General features: G+C 41.8%; 1 protein-coding gene and 1 long non-coding RNA gene across 2 annotated transcripts in view; both read left to right on the forward strand.

Moving 5' to 3' along the window:
- LOC309349310 overlaps window positions 1-20034 on the forward strand; it is a 349787-nt gene that overhangs the window by 296069 nt on the left and 33684 nt on the right. The gene's annotated exons all lie outside the window — the stretch shown is intronic.
- On the forward strand, window positions 47-2781 carry LOC309349223 (putative CENPB DNA-binding domain-containing protein 1; the record flags this gene model as incomplete). Its single annotated transcript, XM_081874971.1, has 4 exons — window positions 47-374; window positions 1082-1153; window positions 1325-1928; window positions 2736-2781. Exons 3-4 carry the CDS (start codon window positions 1351-1353, stop codon window positions 2779-2781), a joined length of 624 nt encoding a protein of 207 aa, XP_081731097.1. The 5' UTR covers window positions 47-374; window positions 1082-1153; window positions 1325-1350.

A 20034-nucleotide genomic window follows, 5' to 3' on the forward strand; every position in this document is an offset into this window, starting at 1 on the left:
CATCAGGGTTATCCAGAATGTGTGGGGATTGGGCTGGCTCTGGAGAACATATGTACAGTAGTGCCCCGCAAGACGAATGCCTCGCAAGACAAAAAACTCGCTAGACGAAAGGTTTTTCGTCCGCGATTTGCCTCGGAAGACGAATTCCCCTATGGGCTTGCTTCGCAAAACGAAAACGTCTCGCGACTTTGTTTCCTTTGTGTAAAAACCGTTAAAACCAAGGGTGCTTAGCTTGAGCAGCTGCAGTTGCGACTTGACTTCGAGGAGCAACTGTTAGCGCGTGGTTTGGTAGCCTTTTCTCAGACTTTGCTCACTTTTGAAGATTTTCCAAAACTTTTCCAGAACTTTTCCAGAACTTCTCTTTCATCCATTTGGTAAGTTAAACTTTTAAAACTTTTTTGGGGGGTTTTGGATTTTGGGTTGGGGTGTTTGGGATTCAAGGACTTGGTGTTGGGAAGGGGTTTGCGATAATCTGGGGGCTTGTGGGCCTTTTTTGGGAATTTTTATGATTTTCTGTGACCACTGGGCCAGGTTGGTTTTTTTTTGAAAATTTTTCTGAGTTTGAATTTCTGAGTGCTGGCTGGCTAGGGGAACAGTTGGGGAGGTTTCTGCAGAAATCTGGGACCATGTGGGGTTTTTTGGGGAATTTTTATGATTTTCTGTGACCACTAGGCATGGTTGTTTATTTTCAAATTTTTTTTTCTGAGTTTGAATTTCTGAGTGCTGGCTGGCTAGGGGAACAGTTGAGGAGGTTTCTGCAGAAATCTGGGACCATGTGGGGTTTTTTGGGGAATTTTTATGATTTTCTGTGACCACTGGGCCAGGTTGTTGTTTTTTGAAAAATTTTCTGAGTTTGAATTTCTGAGTGCTGGCCATGTTGTTATTTTTTGAAATTTTTTTTTGTCTGGGTGGGGAAGCAGTTGGGGAGGGGTTTGCAGCAGTTGGGGAGGGGCTGGGGGAGCAGTTGGGGAGGGGTTTGCAATTTCTGTGTTGTGGGTGGGTTGGTGCGTGTCTGTGGGAGCAGTTGAGGTTTTTGAAGACATTGGTGATTTTTGAAGCTTTTCCTAAACTTATTTTGCAGCCATTTGAGGTTTCTGAGGACTTCGGTGGTTGATTGTTGAAGCTTTTCCAGAACTTCTCTTTCATCCATTTGGTAAGCTAAACTTTTAAAACTTTTTTGGGGGTTTTTGGATTTTGGATTTGGGGTTGGGGTGCTTGGGATTCAAGGCCTTGGTTCTGGGTTTTAATTTCTGTGTGGTGGGTGGCTGGCTGCTTTTGTATTTTTTGGGTTTGAAGCACATCACTGATTTTTTTTTTTCCTGAGTTTACGAAGGTAGGAGCTGTGCTGCCATGGGACCCAAGAAGACTGCTGCTGCGGTGGCCGGCGAGAGGAAGAAGGAGAAGGTGACGCTGGAAATGAAGAAGGAGATCATCTGGAAGCACGACGGCGGAATGCGTGTGACGGACATCGCCAGGGAGTACGGCAGGAACCCATCGACCATCGGGACCATCCTGAAGATGAGGGAGAAGATCCTGGCGACTGATGCAGCCAAGGGAGTCACCAGGATCGTGAAGAACCGCCCAGCTGTCCTGGAGGAGGTCGAGAAGTTGCTGCTCATCTGGATAGAAGAGAAGCAGCGTGCAGGGGACACAGTGTCTGAGGCCGTCATTTTTGAGAAGGCCAAGGCCTTGCACGCTGACCTCATCCGGGAACAGCCAGGAACCTCAGCCGAGCCAGAAGTCTTCAAGGCTAGCAGAGGTTGGTTTGACCGGTTCAAGACAAGATCTGGCATCCACAGCGTGGTCAGGCATGGAGAGGCTGCCAGTTCTGATGTTCCTGTGGCTGAAGACTTTGCAGCGGAGTTCCTGGAGGAGGAAGCAACTGAGGAACGGCTGTCCTCCGAAAGACTGAGGGACATTTGCCAGAAGTGGAAGGAGGTGCAGACTTTTGCAGATCTACACCACCATGAGAAGCACGTGGCACATGACGCTGGGAACTTTTTTGATACGAGGGTCATGTCGTCTTTCAGGGAGCTGCTGAAAAGGCGGATAAAGCAGCAGACTATGGACAGGTTCTTGACCAAGAAGCAAAGAGTGGAAGAGGAGCCTTCTTCGAGTGGTCCCCCAGAGTCTTAGAAAATGTACTGTACACTTTGTTGATTTTTAAATGTTTTTCTGTCATGTTTATAAAGTTAATTTATTTTCCCTTCAATTTTTGAACTGCTCTTTACAGTATGTGTGACTTTAAAGAGCAGTTAATAAACTGTTGTTGTACCAAATTTGGCTTTGTTTGGACTTTTTTTGACCATAGGAACGCATTAATTGATTTTCAATGCATTCCTATGGGATTTCGTGCTTCGCAAGACGAAAAATTCGCTAGACGACAAAAATTGCGGAACGAATTAATTTCGTCTTGCGGGGCACCACTGTACAAGCAGACATATGTACAAGCAGCCCGCCCCCCCCGCCCCCCCATTTTGCCACCATCTCAGGGGAGAGCAATGACAACCTCTTGGCATATGGCCAATGCCTCCCCTCAAGACCCTTTAACGGGGAACCCTGGGATGAACACCGCAAGAGGGGCGTGGGCCACCACTTCATGCCCCCCCCCCAATTTGGGGAAGATAGACTAAAGGATTCCGCCCAAGGCCTGAAACCGCCAAAGTTGTGAGGTTTTGCTACAGGAGGGGCAAAACCTGCCAATGCAGGAAAATTCCTTTCCGGCCCTTCAACAGTGACCATGATGTAGCAGTGCCCACGTACCTGTGGAGAAGAGGTTAACCTGCAAAAGAAGGCTTAACTGAGGGAAGGCAGGGTGGGAGAACCTCTGGAGCCAACTGACACTTCGCAGGTAAGATTCACCTTCTGTTGTGTGGGCAGGGCAGTTCCTCCCCCTACCTGGCCAATCCCCTGGCAGCACCTCCCTAGGTGGGATTGGGTGATTGGCTGAGGTAGGAGGAGACCTCCAGGTATCCAGCCTGGGGAGGGCGAAGCCAGCCCGTACTACCAGGAGCCACATTGGGATCCAGGGGCCTGCGCAAGACCACACAAAAGGTGCCCCCCCCATTTGATGTGGGGAGTGGTCATTGTTATGATTTGCAAATGTTCTGTGGTTTGCTTTATTTTTTATATTGAATAATATTTTAGTACTGGGGAGATTGAGATAGCTTAATTTCATGGTTAAAGTATTGTGTACCCTGTGAACTTTTAAATAATATAAACATGTGAAATGTAAAGAGGGGAAGCTTACAAGCATTGAACAGTGCAATGCACATTCACAGCAAAAATGGCCAGATGATCAAAAGAAAACATTTTAATAGATAAGGGTCATTAACCCATTATCAGAGTAAAATAAAACTTTTGTGTAAAACTGAGCTATAGAACAACCAATCAAGAAGAATTGATTTGGTGGTTCAATAGTATTGTAGTACTTTTTTGCCTTGGATTGTTGCAATAATGATCCCAATGTTTACAAATGTGAAATCCTATAATTAGCAGTTAAGGCAAGATTTAAAATCCTATAATTACGACTTGTTAGAGACATTCTAACTGGTACAAGAAGTTCTGTAATGAATGTCTGCAGCTTCTTAAGAGACATTTTGTACCTCAGTTTGGATACTCAGGTACAAAACTGCAGCTGTGTTACATTGATCATGAAGGCAGAATATATGTGCCAATTTTATATGTGTTGATCCTTTCTACATCCACTCACTGGCTCAGTATATTTTGAACTAAAAAGTCACATTGGAAGCACATTAGTGACCTTTACAGTTGTTTTCTTAAATAGAAAAAGAGAAAATAAATTTTATTTCTACATCCAGTTTCAAAGCAAAAGAACTTTGCTTTATCTAACGACATGTAATTTTTTTGTAATGAATTCAGTCAATTTTTCTACAGCCCAATCAACAGTGTAGCTCCAGTTGACCTATGAATTTTGTGCACTAATTTTTCCACTTCAGCAGTGACCAGTATTTTTAGATGCCTTTGAAGCTGATGTGATACATGTGTATTTTCATATTCATGTATATCAGTGCCAGAGTATAATATTCTCAGTTAATGAATATTAAGTTTTGGAAAAGAGAATGGCTGTAAACCTCTTCTATATGTCCTCTTTTGTGTATATGAAAAAAATGCTATTCAAAATGCTATTCCTTTTACCACACCAGACAACTGGTTCATCTAACTCAAGGTTTCAGATCTGGAGTTTGTGGGAATTGAAATAATGTGACCACATTACAAGCAAATGCAGTTTCCATAGCAGTATCTATCATTATAAAGAAATAACAGATTCAGGGAGCTAAAGGGGTGAAAACTAAGATAAGGATGAACTCACAAGCTAGTTATAATCCTAAATATTCTGGCACGATCAAGCCTCAGGTCATAGCACTTGTTATAGCTTGGCCAGCCTTGCCATTTGCCATGGTCTATCACATCCTAGCTTCCAAGATGTGCACAGATTTCATAAGGATGTCAGTTTCAAGTTGCATGAGATGATCAGCGTTCCTCTTTACGTCAGTTTCTTGGCATTTTAACACAAGTGAAATTCTGGGCTCAGAGTGTTTCAAGTAAGTGTTATCCAGATTGGGAGGGTTTGGAATAAGTAGGTTAGTTTTGGGAGGGTGATCGTTTTGATCATGGCTATTTTGTCTGAGAGAGTGAAGTTCGTGTTGGTCCATCTATTTAGGTCTTTGTTAATTTTAGCCACAAGGGGTTGTAGTTGTGTAAGTATAATTTATTGAGGTTTCTGGTTATTTGTACCCCTAGGTATCTGAATTTGGTGTGGCAAAGTTTTGTCTTGGTGACGTTAATGAGTTCTTTTTGGGTGTGAGGAGGGACTTTTCAAAATTCACCTGTAAGTCCGACACCGTTGCAGATGTGTTGAGACCCCCACCCCCACTCACCATTCCCCCCTCCACCTCTTTCCCCCTTTTCTTCCTAATGTAGCAATAATGTCTCAACAAATGAAACTGATCTGTAGAAAATGTAACTTGAAAAAAGAGACATTGCACATACTTTTGTAAACCCAGAAATCTTTAATAAAAATACATTTTTTTTAAAAAAGTGAGCGTTATGTCACCCACTGAGGTACTTGTTGACCTATGTCCTTGATGTAGGATCTCACATTTGCGGACCATGCAATCGTCACTACAGTAAGCCAAATCCATCTTATATGTAAATTGGTCATTTTAAAGGCTCAGTTTTGCTCTCCAGTCAGTTGTCTATGAAAAGATTTCTCACACATCCTTGCCATAATGAGGATGATAAGGAGCTGCAATTTGGGATTTAGGAAAAAAAAGACGCACCAGCCTGCCTACTTACTTTAATTTGAAATAGATTAACACTATATTAAAGGTATTTCTATTCCACTCTAAGCATGATTTAATGTAAGACACTGTATGGTTTGGGCACTGTGAATATGACCACTTTTCTCCCTATATAAACACCATACTTAACTAGCGTTTTCTTGAAAAATGATATTCTACAACATGCCGTAATTCCTTGTTTTATCACTCAGGAGGATTTGTCTTAATGTTTACTCTTTTATTATTTAACACTTTTCCTACACTGCCCTTCATCAAAATTGATTCCAGTTTATAGTTTTAAAAGGCAAAACAGTATAATTAAGCAAGCCAGCAGATAAAAGAACACTTCAGCGAGAAGTGCAACATTTGTCTTCTTATAGCTTAACCCCATTGCTTCTTGCCTTATGAGTGAGTGAACCATTTACAGTGGTACCTCAGGTTACATACGCTTCAGGTTACAGACTCCGCTAACCCAGAAATAGTGCTTCAGGTTAAGAAATTTGCTTCAGGATGAGAACAGAAATTGTGCAGCGGCGGCGTAGCGGCAGCAGGAGGCCCCATTAGTTAAGTGGTGCTTCAGGTTAAGAACAGTTTCAGGTTAAGAACAGACCTCCAGAACAAATTAAGTACTTAACCCGAGGTACCACTGTATATTTTTATATATTGATATTTTTAAAAATGAAAATAAAAACTGTCTGTCAGTTAACAGTTCTTTATAGACTAAACATAAATTTTTCTGGGCTGATAATATGCTTTTAGTAGATGGTTATGGGTTTTTTACTTCATAAAATCATAAAATTGTAGTTGGAAGGGACCAAAAGTGTATTCTAATCCAATGCCCCTGAAATGCATATTCCCACTTTACAAATTTGCAGCTCAGACCTATGCATGTTTACTCAGGACTCATCCACACAGTCATTTAATTTGGACAGTAATTTGTTACTCATACATATTATGTTCTCTACCAAATCATTGTCTTCTCTCACTTTCCCCTCCTCAATCTGGATTTTCTCATAACATCTCCTTTCCGCAGGATACCTGGTTTGAGAAAATGTGGATTGAGGGAGGGTAGGATGTGTGAGAAGGCAGTGATTTGGAGGAGAATGTCTCATAGATAATGAAGAATTAATGGAGATACAGGAAGCTTACTATCCACATTAAACAACACTGTGCATGAGCTCTCAATCTTCAGTGGACTTTACCCCTTAGCAAGTGTTCTAAAAATCAGTATCTTAACCCATCTTTATTGCATTACCACTCAGACCATGTGTAGTCACTGTGCAAAAGTGAAATAAATGAAATCTGCACTGAACACTTGCTAAAGCAAATATCTGCCTGATGTAACACACCATGAGCTGTGCATGAATCAGCTCAAATCACACTGTGATGATGCCGATTTAGTGTACTTGCATATAATTTCTCACCACAACCTAAAATACCACTGGTCTTTCCTAACACAAGTGTAGCGTGTTACCCACTCCTAAAACACTATAATGCAAAGGCAGTAGTGCTCATCTTATACATAAGAGAGTTACTGCCAAATCCGAAAGCATTTTTATTTTCCCTTGTTTAATTTCTTTTTGTTGCCGTCCATCAAGCACATTTTGAACATTCCCTCAATTATTATTTTTTGCATTATCACTCAGTTTTTTACCATAAATTCAACAAGCATCCTGCCAGCTCCTCTAGCCAAGTAATAAGACAGTTTTATCCACCTTTACACAGAAAAAAAAGTCCCACTGAGTTTTAAAAAGGGGGAGGGTCTTTCTCTGCTCAAAAGTGAAGATAAAATCTCAGCCTAACTTTAACAGGCCACTATTGTCACAGATGACTCCTGCTGAGTCCCCTGGAGTAAGGTAAGGGGGCATAGTCTAAGGAACAAGGTAAGTCAAAGCTGGACAATATGAAGAATAGATCAGGTTAGGGTGTACGTAAAGGCCCCAATATTCAACTTGTATCTGCAGCTCTGCATTAAAAAACAAAATCCAATCTGTTTCTAAGTCACTCAGTGCATTCTCCAGTTGGATCTTTGTTTCAGGTTCTGGGCTGAATTTCTTTCTTTTTTTTCAATTTTTTTTATTAAGTTTCACAAAATTATACACAAACAAAACACACAAACAAACAAACATAAATCATAACCTTATTAAAATTACACTTATTGACATTGTTAAGTGACTTCCTCGCTTCCCCTTGGTTGAATTTCCATGCATATCCTTATAACGGCTTTCCAAACTGGGCTGAATTTCAAATAAAGCACAGTGTTGCACCTTTCACTTATAATAGGAAATCTAAAACAGGAAAATACTTTTTTCCTTTTTTGGCCAAAGTAGATGAAATGTATAGAAGACTCTTCAAAGTGGATTATCCCTGTCAAATTGCAAACAAATAGATTCAAGGATTTTTTTCCAGAAAAGGCATTTATAGGGAGAGCAGAGGGGTTGTCTATTTCTTACCATAATACTATTAAGACCAAGTGGTGTGCATTATTGATTGTACGTTTTTTTTATTAAAAAAAAAAAAATCTTTACAGTCTCATACCAGTCTTTCTTTCTGGTGGTTGGTTGTGCCCTCAGACATGCTTTAAGGCCTCCTAATAGGTCCTTACAGCAGAGCTTTCCAAACTTTTCATGTTGGCGACACACTTTTTAGACAGGCATCATTTCGCAACACAACAATTTTACTAGCAAACTGGAGGTTAAACTAACCCCCTTTCCAGTGTTCACATTACACACCTACACACTGCAGCCAACACACTAAACACACCATTCAGAAAGCCCTGCCTTACAGGTTTCTAACAAGTTGTGAAGAATACTGCCTGAAGAGTTCTAAAGGGGGTCTGTGTTAGCTTGTTTTTGTTAAAACAGAGCAATGTAGGATATTTTTGCAACCTTTTAATTTTCTTTAAAAAATCATCCACTGCTGAGCTTTAACAAAAAAAAAACACAATCCTGAGCTCTTGAGTGCTCTGCAGGAAACATTTTAGACAGCCTCACTTCTTGTAGAGCTCATGGACTTACAGAAACAGAAAATTACACAGAAAATTATGCAGCTGTTTCTGCACAGAAACAGAGTGACAGAGATTGAACCAGGATTGAGATACAGATGGTAACCATTTTTGGCACAACCAACTAACAAGCAATCATCAACGGTCCTTTTGGACCTGGAAGAGGGCAAAACAGGGCAGGGGTGTGCTTTAATAATAATAATAATAATAATAATAATAATAATAATTTATTATTTATACCCCACCCATCTGGCTGGGTTTCCCCAGCCACTCTGGGCGGCTTCCAACAAAGTATTAAAATACAGTGGTCTGTTAAACATTAAAAGCTTCCCTAAACAGGGACCAATGTGCATGGGGGTGGGAATGGAACCCCCACACAAAACCCCCACACAAAATGGTCACTGCCTGTACAATAGATATTAAATAATATTTAATATTTGATGTATTGGTTATTTTTACAAAAAAAAGGTCTCAAAGCATTGTAGAACAATTCATACAAATTCAAACAAATAGAGCATTAAAATCAAATGGGGGGATTGCACAAGAATAACAAGAATACGCTCTCTCTCTCTCTCTTCACTTGCAGAACAAAAGATGATCCCCAAAATGCTACCTCAAATAGCCTCAAAGATCATAACAGGCATGTGCCATTAAGGTAAGACAGGGAATACGCAGGAGAAATGATTTGGGGGCGATATGGAAGGTGTTTCTAGAATTTGTACTGTCAAAACAGAAAGGGGTCAAACCATCTCAAGAGGTGTTGAAATTTTGGGAGGTTGGATAGGTTCACTGGAATGGTCTCAGTGGTGGGGTGCACATTAGTATTCTTATTTATTTATGATTATTACTTTGTCAAAAGAAAAAAAAGACCATAACAGTATTCGCTCAAATGCCTGGGGAAATGGGAATGTCTTTATCTGGTTCCAAAAAGATGTCAGTGTCAGCACCAGGCTGGGGACAGCATCCCATAGGCTCCGCACTGCTGAAAAGGCCTGTTCCCTCATCATTCACCTTCCAAACTTCTCTTGAAGTGGGCATGCACAGAGGGGTCTCTCATAATGATCTGAGGTCTAGGTAGGCTCATGTGGAGTTCTGAGCTATGTAAGCAGCCTGAGCCTAGAATAAATTGATGGCCAGACGAACCGGGCAAAAAATGGTGTTATACGTTATTATTATCACTTTGAAAGGACAGTAGAATAGAGTTTCCATACACACTCTAGTTGCGTGTCGAGGTCCCCAAGCCACCCCCCAAATAACTCACAATGCACACTTTATTTTTGTTTAAGGTTTTTGGCATAATTTTGGCCACAACTTTATTTAAATACAAAAATGTGAGTGGTTGTTTAGGCATTGGTTAAGACTATCTGTCCCCCCGCCTGGGGACAGAACTGACTTCCGGGCACCACCGAAAGACAGTGCGGGGGAAAGCAAGTCGGGGAAGAATTGGAGCTGAGACACAGACCCTCAACTCTCACCCGCCTGCTCCCCGAAGGCTTGCCGGCCCTAGTCCCATTCCAGGGATTGGACGAAAAGATGGCAAGCCCCAGGATTCCTTTAACGGAATTCCTTTTCCGCAGCAACCATGGAGGGGCAGGCCCAGCCTATCCTAACCCCTCCTCCACCAATTTATAACCAATGCCTAACCGCAACCTTACAAGTTGTGACGATTTGCTACGCAGTAGGCAAAAACCAAATGGCCCAGCCAATCAGCCAGATGGACAAAATTCCTACCAAGCCCCTGCCCCAACGGCAGATGACCCCATGACAGGCATAGCAAGGTCAATGCAACAACCCCTTACCCAAGGGTGGGTGGGTGAGAAAGCTCCAGGCTGCGTGCAGAGTATTTAAACATTTTACCCCTCCCACCAAAATTGCAACATAACTTTTACCCCAGCAACCCAGTGAACCAATCACCAATCACTGCCCCAGGCCATCTTTAGAGACCCTGCCTGGTAACAGAGGGGTGGCTCAGCAGACCCCACCGCAACACGTGCTCTCCATGAAGGAGAACACGCTTTCTGGCATGTATATTTAGTAACAATAATAGGCTTTTATTTTTATCCATAGTTTTTGTTATTTACTCTATTTAGTTCTGAACCTAATAAGTTATAACAGATTTCTGAAAGCTAAATACCTTAGAGTCGGGTTTTGCTTACAATATAATTATTCAGTTGTTAATCCCAAGAAACAGCAAAAGATGCATTTGTGTCATTGATTTTCTAGTGCAAAATATTAAGAATGACCCAAGAAAGTATTCATAATAATTCGGGATATGCTAAGTAATGAACTCCAAGAAGAAAAATAAAAGTCTATTATCCTATTATATTTACAATATATGCATGCTAATTCCCCAGCTTGTTTTATATACAAGGATCACACTAAATGCCTTGCATTAAAAGATTATATCCTCGCTACCTTTTGTTGTCTTGTCTAAGCCTGTATTTTGCTGCAAGCTACAGGTGCAACAATTTGAATGAAGGATTTGTTTACGAATCAAAACATATTCCAAAGCAGGCAGCTCAGTCTGTTGTACATGTTATAGTTAATGCAAATGCAGTGGAAAATGCGCAGAGACTGTACATGCCAGTGAATAGGTGCATTCAACTTGAAAACATGGAAAATATCCACAAACAGAATTATAAACACACATCTTGCCAGGTCAGCACACAATATCTCACCTACATTCACCAGTCGCTTCCAAACCTTAGGAGAAATAGACGTGACCATGAGATGTTTTCTAAGTATCCTACATAGCTAGAAACCTTTATCTTGTTAAAAATATAGTTTATATTATCTGGATTCAGGAGCAGCTCACACACTGTCTACTAGAGTGTTATGGTGGTGTCATGCAGGAGGCAACAAGGAGTAAGATAAAGTGTCCTGGAAAACAAGTAAAATGTTGTTCCTTGAAATACAGAGAAACTGGAGGCAGGGAGCCAGTCAAGGACACCAGGCAGATCGCAGACTGAATCATTTCACTCATCTATACTACAGTAACAGGTCAGCCCAGGATTTAGGTTCTGGTCAGCGCTTCTCCCACACAGGAAGCTGAGCCGAAGGGGGTGCAAAATTGAAAGGATCCATAATTGAAAAGATTCATTTTGGGCGTGCCAAATTTTGGCCTTGCACAGGGCATCATATTACAAAAGTCTGCTGCTTAACAGGTCAAACTGAATTTTCTGGACTAGTCTTCAGAGTTCAGATGCTGACATTAGTGGCATGATCATGAATCAGAGCATTTCTCCAGAAAAGAACTGAAAAAGAACAGCTGATGAAAGAAATCCTTAGAGCTCCCTTGCAGATTAGGTTCTTCAGCAATCATGCAATGCTATGCACCGGTAGCTGCCATGAAAAAGGCAACCTAGGCCAATCCTCATTGACTTTATTTGTTTCCTTTAGCAGAATTTGGCTTCATTTAAAACTCCACTGATTGAGATTGTTAAATAAATGAACTAAGTGATTTACACAAAATTGAAACACTTTATCCCCTCTTGCATCCATTTAAAAGACAAAGCTAACAACTTATTTCCATTTATTGAAATTTAGCTTACTCTGTTAAAACAGTCACTTTGGTGCAAAGTAATTAACATGCTTGTAAAATGCAGATTGACAAGGGGAAATTCATTGAATTGAGTTAATATTGTCTTTTCCTTGCCTCTGCATTGATATTTGTAGATTATATAATGACACACACACACATATAATGTTGTCACAGGAAGTGCATGAGGACTAAAAATTTCCCTTTAGCCTGCTGTTTTGCTGCTGGATCGGACTATCCTCTTACTTGACTATGACTGATCTGGTCATGCAGGTCATTGCTGTTCTAAGCCCTACTTTCATCAACACATTAATATCTGAGCAGAGGGCACTCAGCTGCTTTCAGTGGAAGATGGACTCTACAGGAAGCTGGGGCCACCACCAGCATCATTTGCTAAAAATATTCTCCCCTTTGAGTATGGGCCAGGGGCCAATATTCCACTGCTTACTTGGAAGCTTCTCTGAACTTTTCAGAAGCGGATCTCCACTTACTGGGTCTTATTAGGAAGTGCAGTCAAGAGGCAGCTGTAGAAAGACCCCCACCCATTTCCTAGAATGCACTGGGAGCAACACAACAAGGGCATGGCATCACTTTCAACAAAGGCATTCCAGGAAGTGTGGCCAGTGGGAAACTGAAAAGAGAGTCTTCTGCTGCTGTAAGTGGATATTTAAAAAAATCAAAAATAAAATTTGCAGGTTTCGCGTGGGTGGCACTGTGGGTTAAACCACAGAGCCTAGGGCTTGCCAATCAGAAGGTGGGCGGTTCGAATCCCTGTGACGGCGTGAGCTCCCATTGATCGGTCCCTGCTCCTGCCCACCTAGCAGTTCGAAAGCACATCAAGGTGCAAGTAGATAAATAGGTACTGCTCTGGCGGGAAGGTAAACGGCGTTTCCGTCTGCTGCTCTGGTTCGCAAGAAGTGGCTTAGTCATGCTGGCCACATGACCCGGAAGCTGTATGCCAGCTCCTTCGCTAGTAAAGTGAGATGAGCGCCGCAACCCCAGAGTCACCCGTGACTGGACCTAACGGTCAGGGGTCCATTTACCTTTACCTAAAGAAATCAGAAACCAAGGAGGATCTTCCCCCTTTCTGCTATGATTTTCTGGGAGGGTGTCATATTTCAACTACTCACCCAGAGGGGAAATTCAGCTTGGAAATCTGTATTGCCTTTGAGAAACTTTGAAGACCAAGAAAGTCATAAAATGGTTAAAAGTAAACCATCAACAAAACAGTCTGTAAACACACAGAGGCATTCATGCAGTCCATAAAACAAAGCTCTCTTCCTAGCAATGTGATCTTTCACCCTGGAATTAATTGTCCATATACAAGGTGGCTTACCAACTTGATGAGCCATTGCTTTTAGCTTGCCTTCAGGCATGGGCCCACTGTAAACAGGCTTTCTGCTTCGAATGGATTGTCATGCAAATACATCACTCTACAAATCCCTTCCTAGCCTGTTTTTACTATATTGTGGGGTGGGGGAATATGCCAACTTTCATAGGAAAGAGATTCACACTAGGCAGAAAAAAACATGCAATGTCACACCTTGGGCAAATAAGATTTTGTACATTGTTGTTCCCCTTCTAGAGAAGGAGAATGAATGACATATTTTTACTCCAATAATAACAACAATAATTTATATCCCACCATTTTGGCACACCAGGACTCAAGGCATTGATGGTCATGACTCTGCAACAACTCAGCTTTTTTTCCCCCAGCCCAGTTAGATGGCGCCATTGTGGGTAGGGTGGTAGGTCTTGTTGGGAACTGCTGAATCAAGGGTTTGCTCCTTAAAAAAAAAAACCACCCACAAATATATGATAAATTTATTTTATTTATTACTTGCAGAACTTATCACTTTATATTAGACTATTTTACTATTTATTTATTTACGGCTATTAGCCCATAAAATATGTACAAACATAAAAGCACAGAAGCATAAAAACCAATACATCTAACAACAGAAGGGGAACACCACGATGCAAGGGTGGGTCATTGAGCAGTGACAAGTAACAGCTTGGGGCCCGGAAAGATCCAAGGGACGGTTCACAGAAAAAGGAGAACTGGAGACGAGCTCCGTCATGCACTCTCATCATGACTGTCCGATTAGTTTTTGTTGTTGTTGTTGTTGTTTGGTGGTTTTTGTGTGTGAGATAACCGCATTCAGGAATCTCGCCACCTGCAGAGTTACAGAAGGATCTGTATCCTGCAAGAGCAGTGCGGCATGTGACTCAACAGGCCTGCCAACCAAGCTCAGTAAAGCAGGACCCAGGAATTTAGTCCTAGCTATGCTATGTAAGGGACAGTTGAACATTATATGAGGAAGAGATTCAACTGTTTTCCCGTCACACTCGCATAGTGGAGACACCAAACCCTTGGAGACATTAGACACATCAAAGAGATGTACAAAAGGGGGTGAATCCCTAATAAAAACAACAAGCAAAAATCCAATATAGTAAAATATAATGGGGGAAACAAAATAGGAAGAGGACTGGAAATGCATTTAAGATATCATCCAAACTTCCCCAACCTGGCACCCTCCAGATGTTGTACAACAACTCCCAGCATCCCTAACCTTTGGTCATTCTGGCTAGGGTTGGTGGGAGTTAGACCCCAGTAATATTTGGAGGACACCATGCTGGGAAAATATGCTGTGATCTGTCCATATCTGTGAGAGAAAATGACACTGGAAACTTGAAATATACTTTTACATTGACTTTCCAGAATGGCTAACATTTGATTAAAAACCCTAATAATAAATGTCTTTAAATCTGCTTTCTGCTTTTTGCACATGCATACTAACAGCAGCAACGAAGATCAAAAGCATTTTTCATGACAAGTGTGAAAAGCACAAGAATTGTGCTTGATGCCAGAGCTAAAGCACAAAGAACAAAGATGTGAAGATTTCAATTTTACCAGCAGAACATATTATCCCAATCAAATATCCAACCTGCTGTTTTTGTTGTTTTGTTTTCCCAATTAACAAGTGATAATTATGGTTTTGCTTTTTAAAAAGTTATCCAACCTTTAAAGGTCTTTTGAAAAACTTCCTCGTGCTTCAAAAGCACCATTTTAGTATTTGCTTTGCATCTAGTTTCATGGGAAATGCTGGCATCTTCAGTTTGTTTCTGTTTCACAGATTGGCTATGTAGTGAAGGAGAAGTTGGCTTTCTTATTTTAATCGGTCTTGGATAGGGTCGTGGCATGGCCCTAGCTCCGCCTTGAGCTTCAGACACAATCCACACCCCCGGATTCCTTTAACAGAATACCCTTAAGCTTGGAGGGGCAGGTGATGGCCACATCTCCCCTCCCCCAGCATAAGATCAACCAATCTCTAACCGCCAAACCTTACAAAGTTGTGATGATTGCTATGAGGTAGCAGAAAACCAAATGGCCCATGCCAATTTGCCAAGTGGAAAAATTCCTTCCGGGCCCCTCAACGGCAATCAACTGAGGTCCATAGCAAAGCCAATGTCGAAACCTGAAAATACGGGCCCAGCCACACGTCCCCCAGCCAGCGGATTGGCTGGCTGGAAATGATGTGGCTGGGAACCTCTGGGTGACGCGGGACTTCATCCCCTGCCCCCGGAGGAGAGTGGGTGGCCAAGTGGTCCAGCGCAATTCCTCTCCACTGGGAAGTGAAGCAAATTTCTAGCTGAAATTATCCTTCAGAATTTTGTTTGTTTTTTACCAGCAACTATTTTACCAGTATAAGTTGTCCAACTTCGTGTTCTTTCCCTGCCTTCTCTATCTTCCTCAAATTCAGCATAAAAGTAAGATCTTCTGCACAGTTTCTTAGAAAGGCACACATGAATGAAGGACCATAATAGTGGAGTCACTCACAACAATACAGAAGAAACAGGTGAAGGGGATCAAGCTTAAAGATATTTCCTTGACGGTCCTCTACATCTCTTCCTGTATATACCCCATTGAAATGAACGAAACCAATACTTGCTGAACATTTCATGTATCAGGATCTCCAAAGCATATTCCCAGGAAAGATAGGAAACATTTCATTTAAGGCTTTACCACTTCACCAGAGCAGATAATTAAAGAAATTAGTACAATTAAGACCTGACAGAGCACCAGCAACCCCCAGATACATTGCGTCTACGGTGGTCATAAGAAAGAGGAAAGCTTTAGCACAAATTCAGTATTCTGGAGCCCAGAATAAATAAAATATTTTCCATTGTGGGGCTGCACTTCCAGGCATGCTTTGAAGATGTGCAAAAACAGAAATAAAAAACAAGCCCACCCTTAAGCCCTATAAAGGCCAGTTTACCCAATGACTGGCCATAACTCCTTCCTGCCTTGATATCTCCCAACTGATGGAAAATAGCCTGGTTTATATGTAATTAGCAGAAACAGCTGTTTTCCATAAATGTTAATTCATGTTTTCAGATCCAAAAGTGGAAAACACATAAAACAAATGGGTGCTGCATGTAGATTCTTCCCATCTGAGAAGTTCAGTCCAAGAGCTGGCCTGAAATCACACAGCCCCTCAGCATCTCTGCAGTAGCTCCAACCATCTGTTCAGAGGGTGGCAGGAAATGGGACAACTGAATCCAGCCTCTGTTCTCTCTTTCCTTTCATTCCTTATTGGTATTAGAGGGGGTCTCTGGCTACGAAATCAAGCTTTTCATCCACACACAGCACCAATTAGTGTGCAAATTTCCTCTTGTTGGATCACAGTATCCATGTAGCATGAGCAATGGTATGCAATGCTTTGGGTTTTTCATGCAGTCAACAAGCCAAATGCTACATTCTCTACAAAACAGGAACATGCTAAGAAGAACAGAGTGTCTCATTAATTTTACTTTGTCATCATATATTGAATTTTTGCTTTGTCTTCATTTAATGAAATTTTCTGCTACTGGGTTTTTCTCCATCTTTATGGATAGTTTCTAAATACAATGCATAATGGGTTTGAGGAGCATATAGGAACGTATTTGGGAATATGTGTAGTGACTTCTATTTGGGCCTGGCAAAGCTCCACCAGATCATGCAAGATTTTAATCAAACTGCAGGACTAGTAGGACAACTGAGAGAGGATCCAGTTCCTTTTCAGCCTGGGTGGAGAGAACATGGCCTACACACTCAGCCTCCTGGGCCCTATTCTTAGGCAACTGGAGAATGTCATGTGCGACTTCCCACAGCAGTTGTGCTTTTCCAACCAGGATCAGGGCCGGACCGCAAGGGGAACATCAACTTTACCAAACACCTCTCAGGTTAGTCCTGATTTTAAAAAGCAAAGCAAAACCTGAAAAAGACAGCTTTACTTGAGATTCCTGCATTCCAGGGGGTTGGACTAGACGCCCCCCAAGATCCCTTCCAACTTTACAGTTCAATAATTCTATGAAACACACATGCTTCCACTGGTTCTGAATTGTCTTCATCCTTTGGTATTTCTTTTCCTTTCCCTCTGCCATCTTATAGATTTCCACTTGCTTTATCTAAATAAGACCAATTCCTTATTTTCTTCCTTTGTACTCCTGCTTTGCTCATTTTTTTTCCTGTTTGGGTTTTGAGAAATGTTAGGGTGAGTAAAGTGGGACGGTGTTTGGAACAAGATGTGATTGGCAGATTTTATTTTAAAAGTTATATCACATCCTTCCAGTGCTTTTGAGTTGCATACCACAATTAAGATGCATTCCCATAATACAAACACACACATACAAACCCAAATCAGTGTATATTTTTATTTATTAAATAATGAAAGCAGGCACAGCCCATACAGCCCATCATTCACTGTATAAAACATCATCTGCCAGGCAAGCCAAATATTTGCCAGAACTGAAAAGCTTTTGCCAAGGAAAGCAGCAAAGATGGGGATCAAATAAACCTTATGCAGCAAGGCATTCCATACTGTAGGTGCAATAGCTGAGAAAGCCCTGGCTAATCACGCCTTCACCATAGAGAGGGCACAAAGAAAGACCACTCCACCAGACCTTAGGGAGCAGGCCCTGATCTCTCAAGATTGCCCAGCTCTCTAGGGGCAAAGATCAGGGATGGTGAATTTGTGACCCTTTAGTTGTTCAACTCCCATCAGCCCCAGCCAACATGGCCAATGGTCAGGGATGATAGGAGTTGGAGTACAGTAATAGCTAGAGGACCACTGGCTCCCCATCCCTTATCATAGTAGTATCTCTAGCTAAAATTAACAATGAAATAATTTTTTCACTAGGTTAATATATAAGCACAATCTTGACTGCTTTGCTGGGCCAACATGGCCAACAGATTCACAGCCATCAGGCTGCTCTGGCAGATCCTTCTGGTGGCAACGCTCACCCATTTTCAAAGAACCAAATGCAGCTGGTGCTTTGTTTTGTGATACCGCTGGTATTATTTTCAAAACTCCCTGCTAGTAATAAGCATAGATTAGCTATCTGGCTCAGAATTCCAGCAAACGATCCAAGGAATCTGCCCAACCCCTTTGCATTTCCCTCCCCTAAACCTCAGAGCATGTCCATTAATCACAGCAGTCAATGTTTTGTCAGTGTGGGAAATAAAATATAGTCCTCTGGACCCAACTCAAGCACCTGGCAGTTGCAGGAAATAGGATGTCACATTGCATATGGATGGGAAACGACACAGCAGTCTCTCCTAACCTTGGTAATTGAATGAGCAAGGAGGAGGCTCCATCCTCCAGTTTTCAGACCAAGGCAGTCATATCTACACAGTTCATTGAAAAGGAGAAACCAAAGCAAGGGACAGTAGACATTACCACAGCAGGTAGTGCATAAAAGACCAATTTGTCCATATCAACTAAGTTCCCAACAGTCACAATGAGTACATATATGTCTGCCAGCCAACAGCTGCGGTGGATTTGTTTCGATTTTCGGAAGCACTGAAAACAACTGGGAAAGATCAGCATGTGCTTTTACTAAGGGTGACAGCTCTTATTGATTGTAGCAGAACTCAGAGTGAAATATGGGTTATATAAATGCATATATGCACAAAAGTGCAATCCTATACATGTCTCCTCAGAAGTAAACCCTACTTCTTGGCCCCTGCTCTGTTTAATTTTAGGCACCAATTAAAAGCCTGTCACACTTCTTCCAGACCTTCCATGGGGAGGTGTCATGAGGAGGTAAGGTAAGTGAGGATGTAATGTTGCAGGCAGGCTATTAGAAACTGTGAACATCATGGAGGCACCGCAAGGCACTTGAGGGGCTCCAAGTTGCTTCAACTCAGCAAACCTTGTACAGATCCCATTTTCCCTCGGACAAGTCCAGAGTACTCCACTTTAGTTCAGAGATGCGTGATTCATTCAAAGCCACTGCACACCCCTGCTAGATATACTGTTCGTAGTGCAGCAATATTAATTTAAAAGAACCAACTTAATTTAATTTAAGCAAAGCTGCTCTCCCCCCCCCCCCATCAAGTTGTGCTGTGCGCAGTAAAGCTGTTTTCCCCTGAAGTGGGGGAAACTTATCTCCATGTCCATTAAAACCTATTAAGTAATCCTGTTTTTGTTTAATGTTAGCAGAGTCGTCTGGCATGAGGTAGGTACTTCAGTAACGGACTGGGAAAGCATCTCAGCAAAGCTATTATCTTTAGGATACAGCAATGGCTAAGTATTGATCGTTCAAAACACAGTACAGAATTAAGAGATGGCAATCTCTTGAATTAGTTGTTAGCAATACAGCTCGCTCTTTAAAAAATCACTTTCACCTTATTAGCCCTAATTTCTGTTGAAGCCTATGTTGCCCTACTGACTATCAAGGGGAGGGGATAAATGCAGGAAGTATGCCTCAATAAACTAATGCATTTGCTTCTAAGCAGTTTTATTTTTACACGACTTTCTAACTGACCGGAGCATCTACATGCCTTTTGAAAGATGGGGGGAGGGTCTCTAATCATGCCTTGATAAATTAGCTGGTGTGTGAGGAGATGGTGCAAGTTTAAGAGCATGTGCCTGAGAAGGGGGCTGTAATTTCACACACACCCTTGCAGCTTCACAATAATCCACGTTCTCTGGTGATGAACTGAATGCCCACATAAGAAAGTTGTTGCTCTCTGTTGCAAGGGGGAGTGTAGCCAGGTGCTTGGGATCAACCTACAGAGGAAAGGGAAAAGCCAAAGGGCGCAACCTGATCATATTTGTATAGAAAGAGCAATTTCAGGATTCTGCGTGGACTTCTAGAAAGTGATAGAGACCTTTGAACTACCCCATGCACAGGGTGAAGCT

This window comes from Podarcis erhardii (assembly GCF_964252035.2).
Source record: "Podarcis erhardii genome assembly, chromosome: 8".
Classification (NCBI taxonomy): domain Eukaryota; kingdom Metazoa; phylum Chordata; class Lepidosauria; order Squamata; family Lacertidae; genus Podarcis; species Podarcis erhardii.